Here is a 22,487-nt window from a genome sequence, read left to right as displayed (position 1 = left end):
GTGAAGGACTTGGGGTACACAAGAGGGAAGTTCAAAATTTGGTGGAGGACACGCGATGATATTATTGCTCACAACTTCAGGCCTGTATTGACTGACAAAGATGCCATGGACCTTGCAACATTTGCTATCAAAAACATGGGTGGTTCTGTGCATTTGTTTGTGGAGCATACTGCTGATGAACTGCCCTCTAGTCCAATGGAATTGCTGAGGTTCCTTGATGGTAGAACTCCTCATCTTGCCTATGCACCAACATCAACTAAGTTTACAAGTATGCCTTTGAAGCCTCCTTCTAAGTGTGCTGCAGCAGCAGCTAAGGCTACAACATCAACTAAGCCTTTTAAGCTTCCTTCTAAGGCTCCATCCAAGCCTAGTCCTTCATTATGGGCTCCATCCAAGCTTACTCCTTCTAGCAGGCCTCCATCCAAGGCTACTCTTTCAATGAGTTCAACTGGAAAGAGGCCTGCTCCTTCAAAGGTTGCTTCATCTGCAAAGAAACCTGCTACTTCCAAGGCTACTCCTTTATTCATGGCTCCATCAAAGGCTAAGGCTACTCCTTCATTCATGGCTTCATCTGGAAAAATGCCTGCTCCTTCAAAGGATGTTTCACATGCAAAGAAACCTGCTCCACCCAAGCCTACCAGAAGGTCATATAGGATTATGTGCACTGTTCCAAAGACAAAGCAGAAGAGGCTTCCTGTTTTATTGGAATTGTCTAGTGATGAAGAGGATCAACCAGAAGTACAAGAAGAGGTGCTAACACAACTGGATAATGATATTGCTTATGATGGAGAGGGTGAGGCAGAGAACCAGGATGAAATTGATGCAGATGTGGAGGTTGAAGGTAAGTCCATAAAACTCACCCTTTATGTGCATTAATACATACAATAGTTGTTTCCAATTAATGATATTGTTCATGATCCAGAAGTTGTACCTGTACTTGAACCAGAATTACAACCTCAAGTTCAGGCAAATGTGGAGGTTGAAGGTAGGTCCAATAAAGTCACCCTTTATTTTCATTAATACATACAATAGTTGTGTAGAAGACTTACAATGTCTTTATGTTTGAAGGCCCTGAAGTTGAGGTTCCAGTTAATGATGTGCAAGAAGAGGTGATGAATGAGGGGAATAATGATGTTCAAGAAGAGGTGATGAATGAAGGGCATAATGATGTGCAAGAAGAAGTGATGAATGAGGAGAATAATGAAAATACACTTGATGGAGATCCTACTTCAGGTAGTGATGATTCTGAACTTGATGTGCACTTCAGTGACAGTGAAGAGGAGAGGACACAGGGTATTGATGATGGATTTCAATCAAACACTGTTGGTGTGGCTGAAGCACTTTTGAATGAGCAGTTGAGGAAAATGACTGATGAGGATTCTAATGTGCATGCTGTACAGAATGTGGATGAGGAAATTGGTGGATTTCATGGTGATCATGACATGGAAGCTGGTTGGGAGAGTGAGGACTTAAATAGCATGTCAGAAGGTGACAGTGATGATTCTAATGAACCTGATAGGAGACATCTGCAGTTCAGACCTGAAGATATGAGGCCAGAGTTCAAATTCAGGGTGGGAATGGAATTCACTTCACTGCAGCAGTTTAAAGAGGCAGCTAAAGACCATGCTACACTTACTGGTAGGGGAATCACTTTCCCAAAGAATGATTTTGACAGAGTTAGGGCAGTGTGTAAGAAGAAAGATCAATGTCCTTTTGTGATGTTGTGTAGCAAGGTTGGTGGAAAGCAGATATTTGCAATCAAGACTCTGATTGCTCCTCATACATGTGGCAGAGTTTTTAACAACAAAAGTGCAACATCCAGCTGGGTTGCAAAGAAGGTGGTTGATAAGATGAGGGGTTCAAGGAAGATGAAGATCAATGATGTGGTTGAGGAGATCAGGATAGGTTTCTCAACTGGAATAACAAGGTACAAAGCATGGAAAGCAAGGAAAATGGCCTTGGAGATGGTTGAGGGAGATGCTAGCAGGCAATACTCCTTGCTTTACAGATTCAGTGCAGAGCTGAGGAGGGTATCCCCAGGTAACACATGTAAGATGCAACTAGAACACCCTACTGGGGCTATTCAACCAAGATTTGGGAGATTCTATATGTGTCTAGAAGGCTGTAAAAGAGGATTTTTACAGGGGTGCAGGCCTTTCATTGGCTTAGATGGGTGTCATTTGAAGACACAATTTGGTGGGATTCTGTTATGTGCTGTTGCAAGAGACCCAAATGACCAATATTTTCCATTGGCATTTGCTGTTGTTGAGTCTGAATGCAAGGACAGCTGGGAGTGGTTCCTTGATTTACTTTTGCATGACATTGGTCCTGATAGAAGGTGGATCTTCATATCTGATCAGCAGAAGGTAAGTCAATAAACTGACCCTTTATTTGCATGACATTGGTCCTGATAGAAGGGTATTGATGTTGTTGCATGCATATCATACAATGGTCTAAACCCACAGTCCTTTGTGCATGATTACTACAAAAGAGTAGCTTATGAAGCAACCTATGGTCATGAGATCAGTCCTATTAATGGCCAGACAATGTGGGAACCTACCAATGACCCTGACATACTACCACCACTGTTTAAAAGGAGGCCTGGAAGACCTAAGAAACTGAGAAGAAGGGACCCTTATGAAGATACAGAGCAGACACATCTACACAGAGGAGTTGCAAGGCACCGATGCAGTAGATGTGGGCAGCATGGACATAATACAAGGAGATGCACACTTCCCCCACCTGTAAATGAAGAAGGAGAAAATTCTCAAGCACAAAATGAAAGTCAGGTCATAAATGAAACTCAAACACAAACTGAAACCCAAGCACAAAATCAAGTTCCCACAGTAAGTATAATTCAATTATAATTGACATATGAACTGAAAATTGAAAATTGCATATTAACTGAAAATTGTATATGCATATGAACTGAAATTGCAGGATGGAGGAACCTCTCAAGCTGGGCCTTCTCAGCCTGGGCCATCTCAGGTTGCTAGACCACCTCAAGTTCGTAGGTGCAGCAGATGTAAGCAAGTTGGACACAATTCAAGGAGATGCAGTCTTCCTGTCATAACTCAAACTGCTACTTCTCAAGCTGTTCATGTAAGTTTATTGTATACTTGACAGATCTAAGGTCATATACAACAAATCATTATTCTAAAACAATTCATGAAATTGCAGGATGGAGCCTCCCAAGCTGTGCAATCTCAGGTTGAAGATGGAGCAAGAACTCAGGTAGAAGGTGTGGCGAATCTGCCAGGATCTGGAGCTGCATCTCAGGTTCATGGTGGGGAAGATCTGGCAGCTGCATCTGCATCTCAAGCTGTATGAGGAGGAATGATTGATGTAATTAGGGCTAATTACTCTCTGTTTTGTTTTGGTAGCACATGGGTGCTCTTTTTGATGTACTTTGCATAGCACATGTGTGCTCATTTTGATATACTTTGGACACCATATGGGTGGGTTTTTCTGATGTAGATGACATTCAATGTGGACCACAAGTTGTGATGTTATGTTTTTTATTGCAAGTGGGATGGACCACTTTTTCCTATTGGGATCAATTTAGTCAATGAGATTCTCTTCTCTAATTGCTGTTAGCATTGATTAAAGGTTATAATATGCTTTATTTAAGTTATTTGTGCTTTCTAGGCCAGTAAAGAAATCAGAAACAATAAAGGGACAAGGGAATACAACAACTTTTTAAAGACAACAACAACCATACTTTTGTCATTACTTTTCAATACCAAAGCTGTTACAGTTGAAATTTTGTCAAGCTTACATAGTGTTATTGCAACCACAACCAACAAAGATGCATCAACCTAACTAGTCACAATTCTACCTACTTGAATTTCCCAGAAGTGAAGAACAACCCTAATCCTACAACCCACAACAGCACAGCAAAGCCAACACTAAAAAAGGCCACATTATTCTTCATGGTTTCACAGTCAAGCTTCCTTTGCAGTTTGTTGTTCTTCTTCTTGCTTTCTTCCAATTTTCTGCTCAATTCATCATGTTTCCTCTTCAAATCCTCCAATTCATGCATTATTTTCAGTAATTCAAGGTCTGGTTGTCTTTCAGCACCTTGCCCTTGGACAAAATCATCCCACAAGAAAAACCCACAATCTTTAGATGTCTGCAAATCAAAAAGAAAATCATCACACCATTGAATTCGAGGTAAAACAGAACCATGAAGGGGTAGATGAGTATGATTTACCTCGAAATTCCTGCATCTCCAGAACCTCCGACCTGGGTTCTTAGGAGTGTGTGAGGTCAGGTGCAAAATCAATTCTCCACACTCGCAAGTTCCTCCAGGAGGCAATGCGTTCAGAGAAGAAGCACGAGAACCAGTGGCAGAAGTAGAAGAAGTTGTTGGTCTTCTCATCGTGTTGCTCGATGGGAGAAGCAGAAGTAGAAAACGGAGAACACGATGGGAGAAGAAGGTGAACACGATGGGAGAAGAAGGGGAACACGAAGGGAGAGCAGAAGAGGAAGAAGGGGAACACGAAGGGAGAGCAGAAGAGGAACATGATGAACCCTAACTCAGATTTGGGGGTTTTATGTGTAGATAGATTTGGGATTTAGGTAAAATTAGTGTTAGATAAAGGGTTGATTAGGGTTAATTGGGAATTTAGGGTTAATTTGGGATTTAGGGTTAATTGTGTTAATTTGGGATTTAGGGTTAATTGTTATTATTTAAAAAAAAATATTACACGTCATCTCATTAAATGACGTGGCGTGCCACATAAGGTGCTCGCCGGAGGGATGGTGGCCGGAGGGACGGGTCAATTTAGTTTTCAATAGTCTGAGGACGGTTTTCAGATAATTTTCCCGCGAGGGACGGTTTTCAAATCTCACCCAAAGTTCAGGGACGGTTATAGTTTTTAACCCTACTATAAATAATAAATTAAAGAGTTATAAAGTCTCTCATTTTAAAGGGCACCAGAGCAACACTCTATGTTAAAATTTAATATTTCAACTCAACTCAAAAATTGATTGCTTTTCATTAATTTTTTAAAAATCAAGGTAAAACAAAACAGTAATAAAATATTACATGTGATGAGATATTATATGGTCGACTATTTTAAAAATGATCTACCGATGAACCATTATTTTTAACCACAAATATATATGTATATATATAATAACATATTTTGTGGTTGAAAATAATGATTCACGAGTGAATCCATTTTTTATTTTAGTCCACCGTATAGACACCTACAATGATTTTAATAATACTTGCAGGAAGTAACTTTACCTTTAGAAAGAAAGTTTCGTCTTCACTTTAGTCGAGTCAAATCCCTAAACTGATGTAAACATTTTCCCTATTCCAGCGGCAAAATTTCCACACCAAAATTCTCGAAAATTCAGGGAGGGAAGAAAAGCATATGAAAATGGCGCTAAGGCGGCAAAAACAGCCAATTCGCAAAACATTTCACCAAACCGCTCCACTTTCTGTTTCTCTTCTTCTCTACCTCGCCGCGCACATCTCAGAAGTTCGATTTTCTCTCCGTTTCATCTCTTAGCACGAAAACCAAGGTAAGCTTCTTCTCCATATTCGTTTCCTCTTCGTCACTTTGCAGTTAGTTTGATTTTATTGTGTTGTTGATTTTGTGAACTGGGTGAATATATACTAGCATAGCTGCATAAATATTTATTTTTTAGTTGTTTGTTTTTTTATAGATTTTTTTGGCTGCAGAACGATTGAAGTTTGGGGATTATAAGAATATTGATTCGGGGAGTAACTATTAGGAGTGTAATTTTTGGGATTCATGTGTTTTGGGTTTATGCCACCGCCGATCCAAACATGCTATAAGAATAGCTCTTGTGAAGAGAAGTGATTTTGGCATGTTAAATCTGGAATCCGACTATTTTCTTTTCTCCAAATCGAAAAATGATTCCTGAACCACTGAATAGTAGAAACACCCCTAAACACCCTTTTTTCTGCGGATTTGGCCAAATAATACACTGAACTAACCACCTAAATACACATGACTAACCATAAAGCACAAAACCGTGTAAAGTTGAAATTCCTAAATTAGGGATTTGGCCAAATAATACACTGAACTAACCACCTAAATACACATGACTTACCATAAAGCACAGAACCGTGTAAAATTGAAATTCCTAAATTAGGGATTTGGCCAAATAATACACTGAACTAACCACCTAAATACACATGTTCTGTGCTTTATGGTTAGTCATGTGTATTTAGGTGGTTAGTTCAGTGTATTGTTTGGCCAAATCTGCAGGAAAAAGGGGTGTTTAGGGGTGTTTTACTATGTAGTGGTTCATGAATCATTACTGCCCCAAATCGGTATTTTTTTATAGGAAAATATTAGTTGTTAGTAAATTAGCCCCTCCTCAAGGTTTGAACCTTCCCTTCATCTTCATCCTCACAAAACCTTTATGTATTCTAACTCTTACCACTTGAGCTAACTTTCGGGGACATAGTTATTGGTATGACATTGATACCAAGATGCGTGTCATGATCATGATGATACGATACAAATTATTAAGGCAACAATAAGTATGGTGTGTGAACCTAAAATGAACTTGATTCTCATTATGTATCTTCGAGTCAGCAGTGAATTTTACGATTTGTGATTCGTTGTTAAATCTTACGATTTAAAGTTGTGGGCGAGTTGCACTTGAGATGGGGATGAGCCAAAAATCCACCATGAGATATTGCCAGGACGACTATTCAATAACACTAGTGTTGAATTTGGGGATGATGAATGATTCAATTAGTTAGATTATGATTATTTACTTGGATCTAAGTATATGAAGTAGGAAAATAATTTGCATTTGGTCATGTTTTTTGAAGGGGTTGAATACCTTACCTTATGCAAGCACCTCCTATCTTTTTTTCTTATTTTGATTTATGGCTTAGAACTTGTATTATTTTAAGGTTTATAGTTTATTATATGTTATCAACTTATGTTTCATTTATAACTTGATTTTTTGTGAATCATGTATCTATCTTACAAGAAAAAAATGATGCGCGATTCGAAAAATAGCTATTCTGATTCACAATTCAACTCGCCATTCAATAACCTAATCCCACGATAAGTTGTCAATCTCGTCTTAGCCAGGCATGTGATGAATTTTCCTATCCCGACCCAGTTCATAGTCCCGGCCATCCCCGCTGGGATCCTAGCCAAAATCCCGGTGGGATAGTGAATGCCCAATTCCAAAACTGTTTCCCAAATGTAAATGTTAGGGTTTCCATTCAGGGGTTTTCGCCATGGAAAAAACCCTAGCACTGTATTTTGTTCAATCTTTCGCTATCTTCTATCCACTTCGACTTAGAGCCGACCGAGGACCATCACGACAAGACCTCTGAACTATCTCTGGTGAGCGTCTTCTACCCACTTTGTCTCCTTCTCCTCTGTTCTATCATGTATTTATCATTGATTTAGTATGTATATATGGTAGACAAAAGTTCACTAGCCCAACCATCCCACTTTTTGTGATCCTGCTATCCCAGTTTTGAGTCTGACCGTGACGAGTTGGCACTAGATCCCAAGTTCCCAATATAAAACCCTATTAAACCAAAATTTCAATCTTGAATACTATGGTTTTTTTGAATCAATTTGTGTTTGACCAACATGATAAGTATGCTATTAAACCAAATTTTCAATCTTGAATACCATGGTTTTTTGAATCAAATTTGTGTGTTTGACCAACATGGGTTTTGTGTGTTTGAGTTTATGTTGAATTCAACACGGATCCATGTGGGTAATCTTATTTTTCCATTTGTGCACTAGGATGTATATTTTCCCACACAACAAACACACACTTTGCCTTTCAAATGTGGTTTGAAGTATCACTGTGATTTTGGTGGAATCACCTCTATCAAACTATTTTTGCTGCTACTTTTACTTAGCTTCGAAAATTGTTAACAAGTTAGGATTCACTTTTATTGCTTTTAGAACCAAAATTTGGACAGTAGAGTTTAACCTGACAGGAGAGTTTTTTTGTTTTGTTTTTCTTTGCAGTGTTTATCATCATCTTATCAATGGAACATCAAATGAAAAATCTGATTATAGGTGGAAGCGGAGCTGGTGTAGCGAGGCACATAAATTTCAAATCAAGAATTTTCCAGAGTGTATCTCTGCATGAAATTGGGATAAAAAAACAGTACTCAGCTCTTCTGTAAGTAGCCTCATTTCATGTTATCTTAGCATTAAATTTAAAGGGCTCACATTCCTCTGCCTGTAATGATTTTTTCTTTTTTAAGAACAAGAAGCTAGAACCTATTCTGTTACCAATGGGACATTATTGGGTCCTAGTATAGAAAAACGGCTCAGTCTCTGAGCATTACAAGAAAAAAAGCTCAAGGTTAAGTTACATAATGACTTTGTCATTATACACATGCCGCTGAGCTACACAGTATGGGATGAGTAGTTCAGACTTGTCTTCAGGCTGTTTTCCTGTTCTGAAGGTCGTGACTGCTAGAAACCAATTCTGGAAGTTTTGGATTTGGTTCCGGTCCTTGTCCTTTCGCCGAACTTGACTCTTTTTTTGTCTTCTGTTTAGGCTCTTTTTTTGGCTTCTCTTTAGGCTGGGGCTTGGGCAATTTGCTGGCTGGCATGTGGAGCCTGGCCATCAGAGGCCGGGGTGCTCGTGATATCCTGTCAAAACCCCTCACACAGACATATCCTGCAAAGCATTTCCACCATTTGTTAGATAGGTGGTATTATCTTGGACACTTGCTTTTCTGATGCCAGAGGTAAACCGCATAGTTAGTTTTACTAGTAAAATACTAAACAGGGCAAGTTGTCACATAGAGTCGACAAAGTTATGACATGCTTTTGGATGAGATGGAGGCTAGAAACAAGTAAATAAATCTTTGTTACACAAATAATTCACCCTACTAATTATTTTAGGTCACTTAAATTTTTGGTTAATATGCTGGGCGATGCATTTGACCTGGTTCCATGCTGTTAACTTATGCTAAAGAAGCAAGCTTAGTAGGATTTATAGCAGAAAGTGGCTTATATTATAAATTCACTATATGCTCCACCTTCTCCTAGTATAGATGAATTGATTAGATGCTTGTAAAATTAACCTAAAAACTATAGATGGGAGGTGGCTTATTAAGGAGGCAGCCATCGTGTCAATAGCAAATAAAGTTGTGGAAGTGCGTTTCTTTAGTCCTTTGCCCCCGTAGTATGCCCCCAAAAATGAAAATTAGTGATGTTAATCACACCAATAAAAATAGGCTAAAGTAGGATATTCAATTAACAAAGCAGGATTACATTCTGTGAGTTAAATCTTACCTCTCCAGAAGCACTGTTGAATATCTTGTGTTGATAAACCTGTTTGGCAAAAAAATATATTCAACTTGATTGTTTGACATATAGAAATTTATCACTGAATATATTACTATGCTTTGTAATTCTTTACCTTTAAATATTGTTGGTATGGAGGTTCCAAAATATACTGTACGTCTGTTGAGGTTCCAGAGCCAACTTCGGGGAACACTAATTGGTTCATGACTTGAGTCATGGTCAGCAAATACCTGCTCCAAATAATACATATTAGTATTGCTTAAATTGCAAAGCTTCTAATATAAAAGGGGCACGAAACTTAGCGATCTGCAATTTAGCACTAGGTTAACCTCATTGACTTGGAAATAAGTGCCATTTAGTGGAAAGCTCCCCCGCATAGCTGTTCGACATGGTATCTGTTCATATTTATCGTGAGTTAAGTCAGTCTAATATAATGCTTTTAATTCATATACAAATATGATCCACTACCCCTGTAATATAGAAATTAGTAAGCAATATATGGTTAAAATTATTTTGATTTGCATTCTGACCAGGATTGTCCCTCTAACTATCTGTGAATTTGCTTCACGGAAACTGTTGCATGAGAAACATTCTTTCTCGCTGCAGAGTTGGCCACATTCTTCTTGAGAGCTGCATTTGTTTTCAGGTGGTTGTATTGAATTTGCTGTCTCACCTAATGTGATCATTTATTTGGAAAAATCAGTTAGAAACACCAGAACACAGATGCATAGTTGCAAACTAAGACTTCACAGCCCATCTAAGTTCATCCGGATAGAAGCAGAGTAGTGAAAATGTTAACTTTATCTACCTGGTGTCCATATAGCAAGAAGGTATTTGCCTGGATCATCAGGCTCTCGCACGTCCCACTGTAATGTAGAATGATTAATAAAAGTTGAAAATATAGGGGAAAACATGGCTTTGATTAACAGATGTAGTAAATAACTCACCCCTTCCAGAAGAGGATGCGTATCTGGGAGCTCATAACTGCATGAAAGTGAACACAAAATCAGCATTAATTTTTTAATTGCTATAGCATGGTGGAAATTGTACATGTGAAACTCTATTCTTGATTTCTTTTCATGCTTAGTATTTGGTTCAAGGGTAGGGGAAGGTCGTTTTTTTTGGGTCCAAATTGTAGGGGAGGGGAGAGGAGGCCAAAACCCCCTATTAACTAAATTTTGTCTCTCTTCCAAAAGTGAGGAGATTTGGAAGAAAAATAATTTGTATGAAAAAATGCCCTTCTTAAGATTTTGAAACCTAAAATCATTAAAACCTCTTCCCTACCCTCCTGAACTAAACAAAAAAGGGGTCATTCCCACCTCCATTTCCGTCCTCTTAGCTACACATGATAAGAATAATTCCTCCCATCCTACCCCCTCCCCTCCCCTACATTACTATTCTATTATAATAAATTCGTTATAAGTTGTAACTCTTCATCTTTGAATATTCCAGGATTGATGATTCTAGACATATAATTACCAGTTCCTTTCTTTCTTTCCCTGTCATTTTGTTAGTGCATTCAAGGATATTTAGTTTGAGAAAGTTGGTTATTTTACTTACACACAATGTTCTGTTCGTAATCTGCTCACGTTCTTTAGCTTGGGCATAGGAATGGAGGCAGCTTGTGGATCCAAAGCAACCAAAGCCTTTGACATTTCACCTTCTTGAAGTTCCATGTTTTGTTGGATATAATTTTGCAAATTCAAAGTGAACTCTTCAATGTTAAGTTTGATGGTTGGAATTTCACATGAATCCTCATTGAAGGCATCCTCTATATCACTTAGGTATACTTGTGAGCATTCTGGCTCTGGAGATGTCGGCTCTTCAATGATAGGTTGGCAGATATTTATTTCAGATTTCAATTGTAGTTGTCTGCTCACTTCTGTTTGGTGAATTTCTTCTGCTTGCGTTGTGTTTTCAGGGAGAGGCAACCGCAACTGATTGATGAGTACTGATGGATTCTGATCAGTCGCACTATTTCCAGCTGTGGTAACTATACTCTTCTGCTCTGGTCCAGGCAGGGCAAGCCTTGCACTGCATGCAATATAGTATTCAACTGTTATCTAAGTAGCATTTTGATGAGAATATAATGCAATGAGTGCTGTCATCATTATAATGAGTTAGCTAGTGTTGTATTACTGGGTACATGAACTTTGTATTCCTAGCATTCTGTCTCTCAAGTTCCTTACCTATTGTTCCAACAAAGTTACATGCAGTGCCTTGTAGAGTTCTAACTTACGAGTAATGACTTCTGAATGATGCTGTACAATGATTTATCTTTTCATGCAAAGAATTTAAATATATTATATCCATACCTTGCAAATGCACTAGCAAAGTGTCTACATTCTGCTCTCATTGGGCATGCATTACAATTTGGTTTGCTTTTTGTACAGAAGACCTGCATTGATTTTAGTTTATGACCCAAGCACAATAGGTTTTGATAGAGTAGGGACGGTATCTTATGTATAAGAAAATGTGATTTACCTTTCCAAATGTAATCATCTGGTAATGTAGCTCATACCTGTAATATATTGCAAAAATCATATAAGAGAATAATCAATAGGTGAATTACCCTTGCTATATTCGAAGAAAAAAAGAAAATATGTGTTTCTGTTACTATGGTACGCTAAATTTAAGAGATATTTACAATGTTCTTTGATCTAGCTTGCACAGTCGAGGCCATAGATATTTTTGTATGGACTCCAACACAGGGTACCTACACAGGGCAATGATATTAGCTCTTATGCAAGTGAACTATTGTCTTACATCATTTATCATTTATGTAATACTCACATTTCTAGGAGATGCAACTGTAGTGACTCAGGCAGTGGCTGGAGAGGTACCCATCCCAGTCGTACTGCTATACGTCCAACGTTTGTGTCCACCTGTTATATGGTAACAATTTATCATTACTTATTCCACATTTCCTGTAATTGCACACTTTTCTTTTCAACTTACCGGGAAGGCAAGATGGTGCAGTGTTAAAAGCCGCACACACTCCACACTTTTCAATCCCAGTCCTCTGAAGCTGAGCAAGTATTCTCTGTATGTATGAATAGAGTTTTTATTATGAATTTATTCTGCTTGCATGAAATATGTGTAACTGCTTGTGTGTGTTACCCGTGAATGGAGTGTTTTGGATGTTCGTTTCACCAATCATACAGTCAAGACAAGCTAACATTGCATGGCATGTTATGAGAATTAGTATTTCAATTAAGCTGCTTAATTAACTAGTGGACTTACTTTGCTTGGTCAGGTGGAACATCTCTCAGCCACTCAAGGTCAATGCTTCCATGTTTTTCAACCAGTCGATTCAAAAAACCCTGCGTAGTATACCATTTCATATATTGATGGGTAATTTCTTTCCTGAAAGTGATAAATAATATCTAATGGAAGTTTGATCATATACCTGAATACGTTCTGCAAGCCTGTTGTTCATGCCACGTTCTTTGATGGTATTAGCAATCTCATTGACATCAGCACATCTAACAGCATCCCAGTCCAAGGTATCCATGGTGTTTTCAGTTCTTTCTCTTTTCCCTGCCTTGGCTTGCGCTGTTAATCTTAAACTATCCCAGTCAACCTCTTCCTGTTTCTCCTTTCCTTGTCCTTTGCTCTTTAATGTTATTGGGGTGGAACTTATCTCATTGGTTTCACTCCTCGCAGTATCTTTATGGTCACCAAGATCCAATCCCCTTTCTTTGTTCACAAGATCTTGAGTTTGTTCAGAAATGTTGAAAAAGCTTTGCTGCATGTGACTGCTTTGTTCCTGAGGATAGACTTGAGATGCAATAGTTTGAGAATGACCAAGTGCAATTTGAGCAGTATTTGGTTCTGTCGGGCTTTTTTCACTGTTAACTTCATGAAACTTGGTTGAACTTACTATTTCTAGAAGCTTGCTAAAGGAAGTGCCACTATAAACACTGTTGTACATAGCTGTGCTGGAGAGATCTTCTATTTCTGAGTTGCTATCAGAGGATGATCCTATCTTCTCAGGATTTTGATCATTTGAGAAATCTCCGGATATTTGAGATGAAATGACAGAGCATTGGGATGAAACTACATTTGACTCTAACCCAGCACTGTCATAACATGATTTATCTTCCAATTCCTCAATTGAAGTGCTAATTAGTCCACTCCTCATTGGACTTTGGTGTTCCTTAATATTTCTTTGAGATGAATCTGGCAGTCTGCAGTTTGATTCATCTGTTACACTACTGGTAATTCTGCAGGAATCATTGCTCTCTACAGCTTCTTTTTCTCCAGAATGCTTAGCTATATCTATAGTCGTAAAACTCTGGTCATGAAGAGATTGATTCAGTAATTTGACATCGCATTCTGTGTTCTCTTCCGGTTCCACTATCTGCACTTGTGGTTCATTGACTTCCAAGCTTGTGCCTTCACCGTGGCATGTTTTCCGCATGCTGCTTGGCTTTGGGGGGAACCGAGCAGCAAGGGACATATATGCCGAACTGTCAACAGAGGAAAACATGTGTTGCTGTGGCATGTCATGGAATAATAAGCCAACTATAAACTAGTAGAGTTTATACCTGGAAAGATGGTCCGACACATTTTGAGTGAGGAAAACTCCTACCACTGAATCCACAACTGATCCTTTCCATCGAGAAAATCGCCTGTCTCCTGTTGATTACATTTTATATTAATATATGAAATATGTGACAAAGTGCATTGGAATGAAATCATATTTACTCAAGTTCTCTTTATTGTTATATATTTTTATGGAGTAAATGTTTTTCTGCACATTGTTGCTTGTTTCAAAATAATTCTTATAACACGAAGCTGCAGTTATGGTTATTCTCTTTTTAAGTTGTAATATATACTGAAGTACATGGTCTCATTACTGTTCCAAGAAGGGGTACATCAATCTAAATCAAATCAGATTGATTGGATTTTGGGGGAATGTTCAACCTACACAAAGCTGTTGTGATTTTGCAAAAATAAAAAATAGCAAACTAAAGTCAAGTTTGCTTCCAAAGACAAGTTTAAATAAAATAAAAACTGTAGATTTTGTTTTAATTGAAGATTTTAATGCTGTTTTACTACAAAACTTTTGAAATATAAATAACTTACCTTCAGATCCAGTTTTAGCCAGAAAAGTTATGAAAAATTAAGGTTATCTAAAATCAAGTTTGGAGATGCTCCCCCATTGATTCACCAGAATAACAAAGCTGCAATTATTATTTTCTTTGTTGGTTTGTTGCTAGTAAGATACTCGGTAGGTTATGAATAAAGGGTAGAATATATGATTCTATTATATCTTTCTTGCAAGTTTCTTGCCGTAACTGAATTTCTAAAGTTCCACTTCATGATCACCAAAGTTAATGGAGTTACTTGCATTTTTTAAAATTGGTAATGGCCTTTACATTGTTCTTGTGACACCATTACTGACCTAGGTAGTTCAAAACATGTCATTGTTGTGGTCAAATGCGAAGGGTTTATGGTAGGATTCTTGGGCATGATATCGAAACAGTTTGGAAGTTAGGAAAATAGACAACGTTAATATGGGCTCCTACAGTATAGACTTTTCTCTCATTCCTTCCCTTCATCGATCACATATAGGTAGGTGTTTTACTAGAGGTATGTGTCAAAGTTGATTAAAGTAAATATAATGGAAATTGTTGCATTGATACCTTGTACTAGATGCATTCGTGCAATAAATGAGTCTGCTCGTCCACGGAATACATTTCGTTCTTCTTCCCACCATTTGGCCTTGTCTTCATCTGTTCCATCAACTCCATGACTGTTTATATCTAACATCAAAAGCTTCCACACTTTATCTGTCTCCTCATCAAGGTCAACTTTCGGTCGTGGATGATGTTTTTTGATAAATGAGCCCTGAAAGGGAACAAGTGCATGCTGGTCTGTGCTGATGTTTAGCTGTCTAAATTGCTCTGCTAATGCTTCGATTTCAACATCTGCAATGCAAAATTGCATGGTGTAGTTATTCATCCATTGACACGTAAAATGTTATTGGCACGAAAATAAAGTTCTGGTAAAATACCTGATGACTTCCCCAATGGAAGGAAGTGATTTGTTAATGCCAAATTATAGTTCTGTAGAATCTCACTTGTGCTAGGATATGCTGAACTGGAAGGATTACCTTTCTTTCTATTTCTCTTCACAGGAGCAACATCTGCAATGCAAAATTGCATGGTATAGTTATTCCTCCATTGACATATATAAAATGTTATTAGCACAAAAACAGAGTTCAGTTGAAATACCTGATGACTTCTCCAATGGCAGGAAGTGAGTCGTTAATTCTAAATTATGGTTCTGTTGCATCTCATTTGTGCTAGGATATGCTGAACTGGAAGGTGCCTCTTTCTTTCTATTTCTCTTCACAGGAGCAACATCTGCAATGCAAAATTGCATGGTGTAGTTATTCGTCCATTGACATATATAAAATGCTGTTAGCACAAAAACAGAGTTCAGTTGAAATACCATTACCTGATGACTTCTCCAATTGCAGAAAGTGAGTTGTTAATGCTAAATTATGGTTCTGTTGCATCTCATTTGTGCTAGGATATGCTGAACCAGAAGGAGCGTCTTTCTTTCTATTTCTCTTCACAGGAGCAGCATCTGCAATGCAAAATTGCATGGTGTAGTTATTCGTCCATTGACACAAAATGTTATTGGCATGCACAAAAATGAAGTTCAGTTAAAATACCTGATGACTTCCCCAATGGCAGGAATGGCAGGAAGTGGTTTGTTAATGCCAAATTATCGTTCTGTTGCATCTCATTTGTGCTAGGATATGCTGAACTGGAAGGAGCGCCTTTCTTTATATTTCTCTTCTTTTTGGCAAGGGAGACTTCCTTCTCTGCAACTAAAGCATTAATGCATGTCTGCGGTCTATCTGCAACTCCAAATGTTAGCCAGTCTGAAATGCCTAGTCGTTTTGCAGTATAATTTTGTTCAGAAACACAGTTTGTAATTCCCATTAGAGAATTACAATCCCAAGTTTGAGTTGAGAATCGAGATCTTTCTGTCAGCCTCCTCAACGATAACAAGTACTCGTGATACTCATCATTCATTTGAGTATTACCAATAACATTTTCTGTTGATGCACTTATGCCTGGGATTATAGCTGCATTGTATCCAGAACCATAAATCCAGCAGCTGGAATTGGATGCATAAGGATGCTCTTGAGCATCTTCTTGAGTGTATGTTAGTTGCAGTTCTTTTTCGGGAGTCACCGAAGATGTAATATGAGTGTCTGATGTTTTCCCCTTTCCAGTTCTCCTTTTCCTCTGAATATTTGGAAACTCGACCCAAAACTTTGACTGGTATGAGGGCAATCCGTTATAGTGTGCTCCAGTCAGGTTCATGCCGCTGTTATCTGCACATTTAATGGTACCAGGTTGTTTTCTCTTGGAACCAACCATTTGTGACCTTATTGTTGAAATTTGAGCGCTACTGATATTTCCATCCTGAGAGTTGGCATTAAGGCTTGCTTCAAGTGGATTGCTTTTTGAAAGAGATGTACTGACAGCTTGACTGTCTTCAGGTAATGACATGTAATTATATAGTGCATCATTCACCAAAGTGTTTTTATCATGAGCAGGACTTCTACATGATATTATGGTAGTTCCAGGCATAACAGGTTCAGTTAATTCTCCTGTTGTTACTGTTGGAGTAGGAGGCTTATTCAGTCCTTTCCTTCTCACATACGTCCTCTTGCAAGCTGGGCCTTCTCTTGTCTTTTCTCCAGGGGGATCGCTTTCTGAAGGAGATGTACTCAGGGCTAGTTTGTCTCCAGGTAATGACATGCAATTATTTAATGCCAGACTCATCCAAGCATCTTCAGTATAGGCAACGCCTACGGGTGTTTCCTCTACCACCACATATTTTTCATTGCCAACATCTAAGTTTTTAGACTCTGTCATCATTGGTTCCGTCATTTCTCCTGCCATTACTGTTGGAGTAGGAGACTTATCCAGTCCTTTTCTTCTCACATATTTCCGCTTGACATTTTCTTTGTCTGCGGAACTTCCATCTCCTTTGTCAAAATTTAAGGATTTTCTACAAGTTTTGGAAGATTTGGGCACCATTTCTTTAATCAATTCTCCAGTCGCTTCTGTAGGAGTGGAAGACTTCTTCAATCCTGACCTCACACGCTTCCTCTTGGCAGTTGGGTTTTCTTTTGGCTTTGCCTCACGTGGGTTTCTTCCTGAAGATGTATTTGTGGCATCTGTACCTTCTGCTAATAACTTGTACATGTTTGATGCCTGCTCCAGGGAAATGTTCAATTCATAGGCAAGGTTCGCGCTCATTTCCTGCGTGACTACACTGCCCAGATGTTCAGTTGCATTTTCTTTGACAGTAGAACTTTCTTCTCTTGCTAGTGTCTCTGTTGCAGGAGCTGAAGTCTTATTCAATCCTTTCTTTCTCACATACTTCCTCTTGCTAGTTGTCTTTTCTGTTGGCTTTGCCCCAGGGCTGGTTCTTCTCGAAGGAGATGCAATTGGGGCTTGTGTATCTTCTGGTAATGACATGCAACCGGTTGATGCCTGCTTGATTGAAGCATTTGAATCATATGCCAGGTCTACATTGAGAACTTCCGTTGTATTTTCTCCTCCTGCACAACTTTCATCTTTAGCTTCTGTGTCAAAATTTACGAATGTTCTACAAAACATTTTGGGAGATTCAGGCACTTTTTTAGCGACCTCTCCAGTCACTTCTGCGGGGGGAGTCGAAGTCTTGTTCAACGCTGTCTTTCTCACATATTTTCGCTTCCCAGTTGATGCCTGCTTTATTGAAGCATTTGAATCACATGCAACGTCTGCATTGAGAACTTCCGTTGTATTTTCTCCTCCTGCACAACTTTCATCTTTAGCTTCTGTGTCAAAATTTACGGATGTTCTACAAGACGTTTTGGGAGATTCAGGCACTTTTTTAGCGACCTCTCCAGTCACTTCTGCGGGGGGAGTCGAAGTCTTGTTCAACGCTGTCTTTCTCACATATTTTCGCTTCCCAGTTGATGCCTGCTTTATTGAAGCATTTGAATCACATGCAACGTCTGCATTGAGAACTTCCGTTGTATTTTCTCCTCCTGCACAACTTTCATCTTTAGCTTCTGTGTCAAAATTTACGGATGTTCTACAAGACGTTTTGGGAGATTCGGGCATTTCTTTAGCGACCTCTCCAGTCACTTCTGCGGGGGGAGTCGAAGTCTTGTTCAACCCTGTCTTTCTCACATACTTTCGCTTCCCAGTTGATGCCTGCTTTATTGAAGCATTTGAATCACATGCAGCGCCTACATTGAGACCTGCCGTTGTATTTTCTCCTCCCGCACAACTTTCATCTCTAGTTTCTACATCAAAATTTAAGGATCTTCTACAAGAGCTTTTGGGAGACTCAGGCACTTCTTTAGCAAACTCTCCAGTCACTTCTGTGGGAGGAGTCGAAGTCTTGTTCAACGCTGTCTTTCTCACATACTTTCGCTTCCCAGTTGAGTTTACTTTTGGTTGAACAGGCTTTGGGGTAGCTGGCTTCCGAGGTCTCTTGGGTTTCCCTTCTACGATGACCTTGGGACGGTGCTTTCTTCTCTTCGGCTTTTGAGCCGGTGTTTGATTCAGATCCGTAATTTGGCCACTTCCCTTATCAAGGTCGTGGTTCTCCTTCAATGATGAAGAAACAGCAGAAAACTCTATGACAGAGTCATTAAGTCCTTCATTGGGTGGGGCTCCATCATTGTCAAGTTTTTTGGCAGGGACATTCTCCTCTTCCTTTCCTGCTTCCTTTCCTTCCATATTGACCTGTGTAGATGCAGGCTCTCTACTCTCTGCTTTCATGGAATCATCCGGTGTCAGCGCAGTGCTACAGCAAGCATTGTCTGATGTTTCTGCAAAAAAATTGTACAAAAACCACAGTAAGAGCAATGTGATCCCAAACTGATTGATACATAGTACTAAAAGGATTAAAACTGATAACATTTTAGATGAGGAAAACTAGATGCTGTGCCTATTGTTTGAATGTTACAGACCATAAAAATGTACTAAAATGCAAGTAAAAAAATCTTAACAGGGCACTAGTTCTGTGAATGAAACCTTCAAAAACAAAAATTGAATTCAGATGTCCTCATTTCTATACAAACATAGAAATATTCTCTGCAACATCATAAATTTTTTCAAGGTTTCTACAACACAAACAAATGCAAATTGCGGCGAAAAAGTTAAAATCAATTCTACTTACCCTGAAGATCCTGGGAATTGTTCAACCCATTGTTATTGCCTGATGGTGTAGCACAAGAATCTGCCGATGCTGTTTCTGCCGGAAAAGAAAATTCAGAAGAGACAAAATTTCTCCAGCCGGAAAAAACATCATCAGAACCTGTCTGTTCCCCAGTTTTACCACTCTCACCAGCAACCTCTGTCACCGGCACTGACACGTCATCACAGGTGACCCTTTTGTCTTTTTCTTCACCGCATGCAACTGCTTCATTGGCACGGTGACCCAGATGGTTTTCCTCCGTCGCCGTGCAGATCGGAGCTGGTTTTGGACCAGAAAGCTTAATGGGTGTGTTGGGGATCCATGGAATCCCAACCTCCACCTTGTCTCTGTCCATTTCCTCAACCTCCATTTTTCACAGTTGACCTCACTGGGTTAAATTTCTTCAATTAATGTCAAAAAGAGATGAAATTGATGGCTCAGAACACTCCCCGGAGCTCAATTTTCCGGTAAAGTGACCAGCTTTGATGAATCTGGATGATGGGTAGGTGCATTTTCAGAACCTAACAAAGAGAGAGAAATTAAATTAAATTAAATGGGGAAAAAATTGGAAACAAACATGAATTAATAACATAAAACAAGTGGGGTTTGTAATTGTAATTTGTTAATACCTCTGCAGACAAAGTAACCTGCGGTGAAACAAAAATCTTGTAATTGCAGAGAGGAATCAAGAGTTGATGTCTCAAAATTGAAGAACAAAGATGAATGAATGTTGTTGTTGTTGTTGTTCACTTTGGAAGCTCCGTTTGTGTGAGAAGCAAAAATGAAAACGCAAAAACTAAAACAGAAAAGAAGAGAGATTCATGGGGAAAGTAGTTACATAGAGTCAATGCTGGAGATCTGATATCTCCGATTCAGAGTAACGTACTAAATTGGTGTGAACTCTCTCTCTCTCTCTTACTCTTTCTCTCACTGATTCACAGATGAGGATGAACCGAATCACATAACAACTAGGTTAACTTTATTTATAACTTCCAATCCATTATGGCTCAAGATATCACAGGAAAGAACAGATGATATATGATATATGATGCAATGTGACGAGAATTACAGAACGTATCTTAATTTTCTCTATCATATTTAAGTAGTTGGTGAGGCTGAAGAAGCAAGAGACAGGATTTCTTTAAAGAGTAATGCTATCAACACTTTATTTTACGCATGTACGTGCATGCATGCAATATTATTTTAGAGTTTAATTTATATACATTGACAGTTATTTCGCGGCAGGAAGCCAAGCAGGATGTTAGACGAATGTCTATTATTATAATATTAAAAGATTTCGGTAGTCTAACAGTACGAACACCACGATAGTCTATTACAATTAGTTATGCCACGAATTTATATGCTCTGACTGTTTCTTTTGTTTTTGTGAAATAGAACTTTAATTTCTTGAGAAAGTTTAATTTATTTTTTTGTGACATATAGTTTTTATACTTTTAATTAAGTGTAAATATATATATTATAAAAAATGGGTTTTATTATTTTAATGACAGTTAAATATTTGGGGGAAATTATTATTATTAAACTTCTAAAAAATTACATTTCTACGTGTTACTTTTATTTTTCATAAAATGCGATTAAACTTGAAAGAGTGTTAAATTTGTTCTCTTAATTATTATTCTTTTCTTTTTACCAAATAAAATTATTATTCTTTTTTTCACCTCTAACTGAGACTTGCAAGATTAGACTTTAGACTTAGAACATCTATATCCATCATACTCACTAAAACATCTACACTTCATTTTTTACAATTCTCCATAATGTCACATCATCTACACCACTTTATTAATTTTTTACTCCAATCCAACAACTCTTAAAAGTTTCTAAAGTGCATCCTACCACCGACATCACATGTATATATTTTATTATTTATCTTAATTTTCATTAATTGTAAGTGTTTGTAATAAATACAAGCTCACATTTCAAGTCTAGTGTAGAGTATCTATTCTCACATACTCACTGGGAAGCACGGATACGGGATGGAGGCCGCGTATCGGCGTGTCGACACGCCCCGGATACGGGAACGCGTGCGACACACCGGGGAAACGCACCGGAAACGCTCCAGGAGCTCCGGATACGGCGGCGTACACGAATACGCCAAGCGGGCTGTATCGAAAACGGTAACAGGTCGCCGAATACGGGCCTTTTGCGTTTCAGACGGTTTGTTTTCTTTTTTTTTTATAAATAAAACGACGTCGTTTTAGTCGTTTTTTTTTTAAATAAAACAACGTCGTTTTAGAAACCCAAATAACTTACGTAACACAGTAACGTTTCTTCTGCTTCTTCTCAAACACAATACGCACGGTTTCCCTTCTCCTCTGAGTCTCTTCTTCTTCTCTTCACCCTAGTCCTTCGTCGTCGCCCTTCGCCACCGTTCGCCGCCCTTCGCCGCCGTCGTCCTCCGCCGCCGTTCGCTCTCAGGTAATACCTATATAACCTTGTTATGTTCTTGTTAGCCATTCTTCTCATTGTTTGAACTTGATAAAACCCTGCTCTGTTTTTTGCTTCTTATGCATTGCCTAACTTTTTGAAACCTAACTCTATTATTTTGGTCTGTTATTGACATATTGCAAATTTGTAATTTTTGTAAAACCTAACCTTGCTGAGTTGTTGTTCTTGTTGTTCTGTTAATTTATGAACTTACAAAATCTTCCACTTGTTGTTATGTTCTCATTGTAATTATCGTTTGTTTGAACTTTGAACTAGATATGAGTTCTTCTACTGCTCCTGGAGATGATGATCTCAAACCTTTGTGGAAATTTGTAAAAAAACAAAAACTAGGTACTGGAGGTGGGAATAATATGATCGAATGCAATTTTTGTGGAGAGTGTTTTCAGGGATCCTACCCTAGAGTAAGAGCTCACTTGTTGGATGGGGGGTGTGGTGTTAGAGCTTGTTCCAAAGTAACTACTTCAATGAGAGCAGATTTAAGGAAGTTAAACA

At 38.5% G+C, this 22,487-nt stretch overlaps 2 protein-coding genes and 2 long non-coding RNA genes across 4 annotated transcripts; 2 read left to right on the top strand and 2 right to left on the bottom strand.

The window, feature by feature from the left end:
- Window positions 1-2,777: 2,777 nt before the first annotated feature.
- Window positions 2,778-3,548, top strand: LOC130720301 (uncharacterized). The gene is made up of 3 exons (XR_009013030.1): window positions 2,778-2,846; window positions 2,941-3,102; window positions 3,181-3,548. It is a non-coding gene; the product is annotated as an uncharacterized LOC130720301 (long non-coding RNA).
- A 290-nt stretch (window positions 3,549-3,838) lies between these two features.
- On the bottom strand, window positions 3,839-4,381 carry LOC130719158 (uncharacterized protein At4g04775-like). Its single transcript, XM_057569799.1, has 2 exons — window positions 4,214-4,381; window positions 3,839-4,132 (listed from the first exon to the last, which is right to left on the bottom strand). The coding sequence occupies exons 1-2, from the start codon at window positions 4,379-4,381 to the stop codon at window positions 3,839-3,841; spliced, it is 462 nt and encodes a 153-aa protein (XP_057425782.1).
- A 3,769-nt stretch (window positions 4,382-8,150) lies between these two features.
- LOC130717000 (uncharacterized) lies at window positions 8,151-20,626 on the bottom strand. The gene is made up of 23 exons (XM_057567084.1): window positions 20,156-20,626; window positions 19,509-20,047; window positions 15,982-19,158; window positions 15,762-15,893; window positions 15,536-15,667; window positions 15,316-15,447; window positions 14,945-15,229; window positions 13,844-13,934; window positions 12,703-13,765; window positions 12,537-12,616; window positions 12,252-12,336; window positions 12,087-12,178; window positions 11,941-12,009; window positions 11,778-11,814; window positions 11,609-11,691; window positions 10,854-11,327; window positions 10,241-10,277; window positions 10,102-10,159; window positions 9,824-9,966; window positions 9,623-9,688; window positions 9,409-9,523; window positions 9,282-9,320; window positions 8,151-8,661 (listed from the first exon to the last, which is right to left on the bottom strand). The coding sequence occupies exons 2-23, from the start codon at window positions 19,894-19,896 to the stop codon at window positions 8,420-8,422; spliced, it is 7,020 nt and encodes a 2,339-aa protein (XP_057423067.1). The 5' UTR covers window positions 19,897-20,047; window positions 20,156-20,626; the 3' UTR covers window positions 8,151-8,419.
- Window positions 10,988-11,605, top strand: LOC130717001 (uncharacterized). Its single transcript, XR_009012232.1, has 2 exons — window positions 10,988-11,127; window positions 11,215-11,605. It is a non-coding gene; the product is annotated as an uncharacterized LOC130717001 (long non-coding RNA).
- Window positions 20,627-22,487: the final 1,861 nt, after the last annotated feature.

This window comes from Lotus japonicus, chromosome 5 (genome assembly GCF_012489685.1).
Source record: "Lotus japonicus ecotype B-129 chromosome 5, LjGifu_v1.2".
Classification (NCBI taxonomy): domain Eukaryota; kingdom Viridiplantae; phylum Streptophyta; class Magnoliopsida; order Fabales; family Fabaceae; genus Lotus; species Lotus japonicus.
This window is presented reverse-complemented; position numbering and strand designations above follow the sequence as displayed.

Coding starts and splice junctions, on each gene's coding strand:
- LOC130719158 (XM_057569799.1), bottom strand. CDS start 4,381: ATGAGAAGACCAACAACTTCTTCTACTTCTGCCACTGGTTCTCGTGCT. Junction 4,133..4,213: donor GGAGATGCAGGAATTTCGAG/GTAAATCATACT, acceptor TTTGATTTGCAG/ACATCTAAAGATTGTGGGTT.
- LOC130717000 (XM_057567084.1), bottom strand. CDS start 19,896: ATGGAGGTTGAGGAAATGGACAGAGACAAGGTGGAGGTTGGGATTCCA. Junction 19,159..19,508: donor CAATTCCCAGGATCTTCAGG/GTAAGTAGAATT, acceptor ATTTTTTTGCAG/AAACATCAGACAATGCTTGC. Junction 10,160..10,240: donor CGCATCCTCTTCTGGAAGGG/GTGAGTTATTTA, acceptor TCTACATTACAG/TGGGACGTGCGAGAGCCTGA.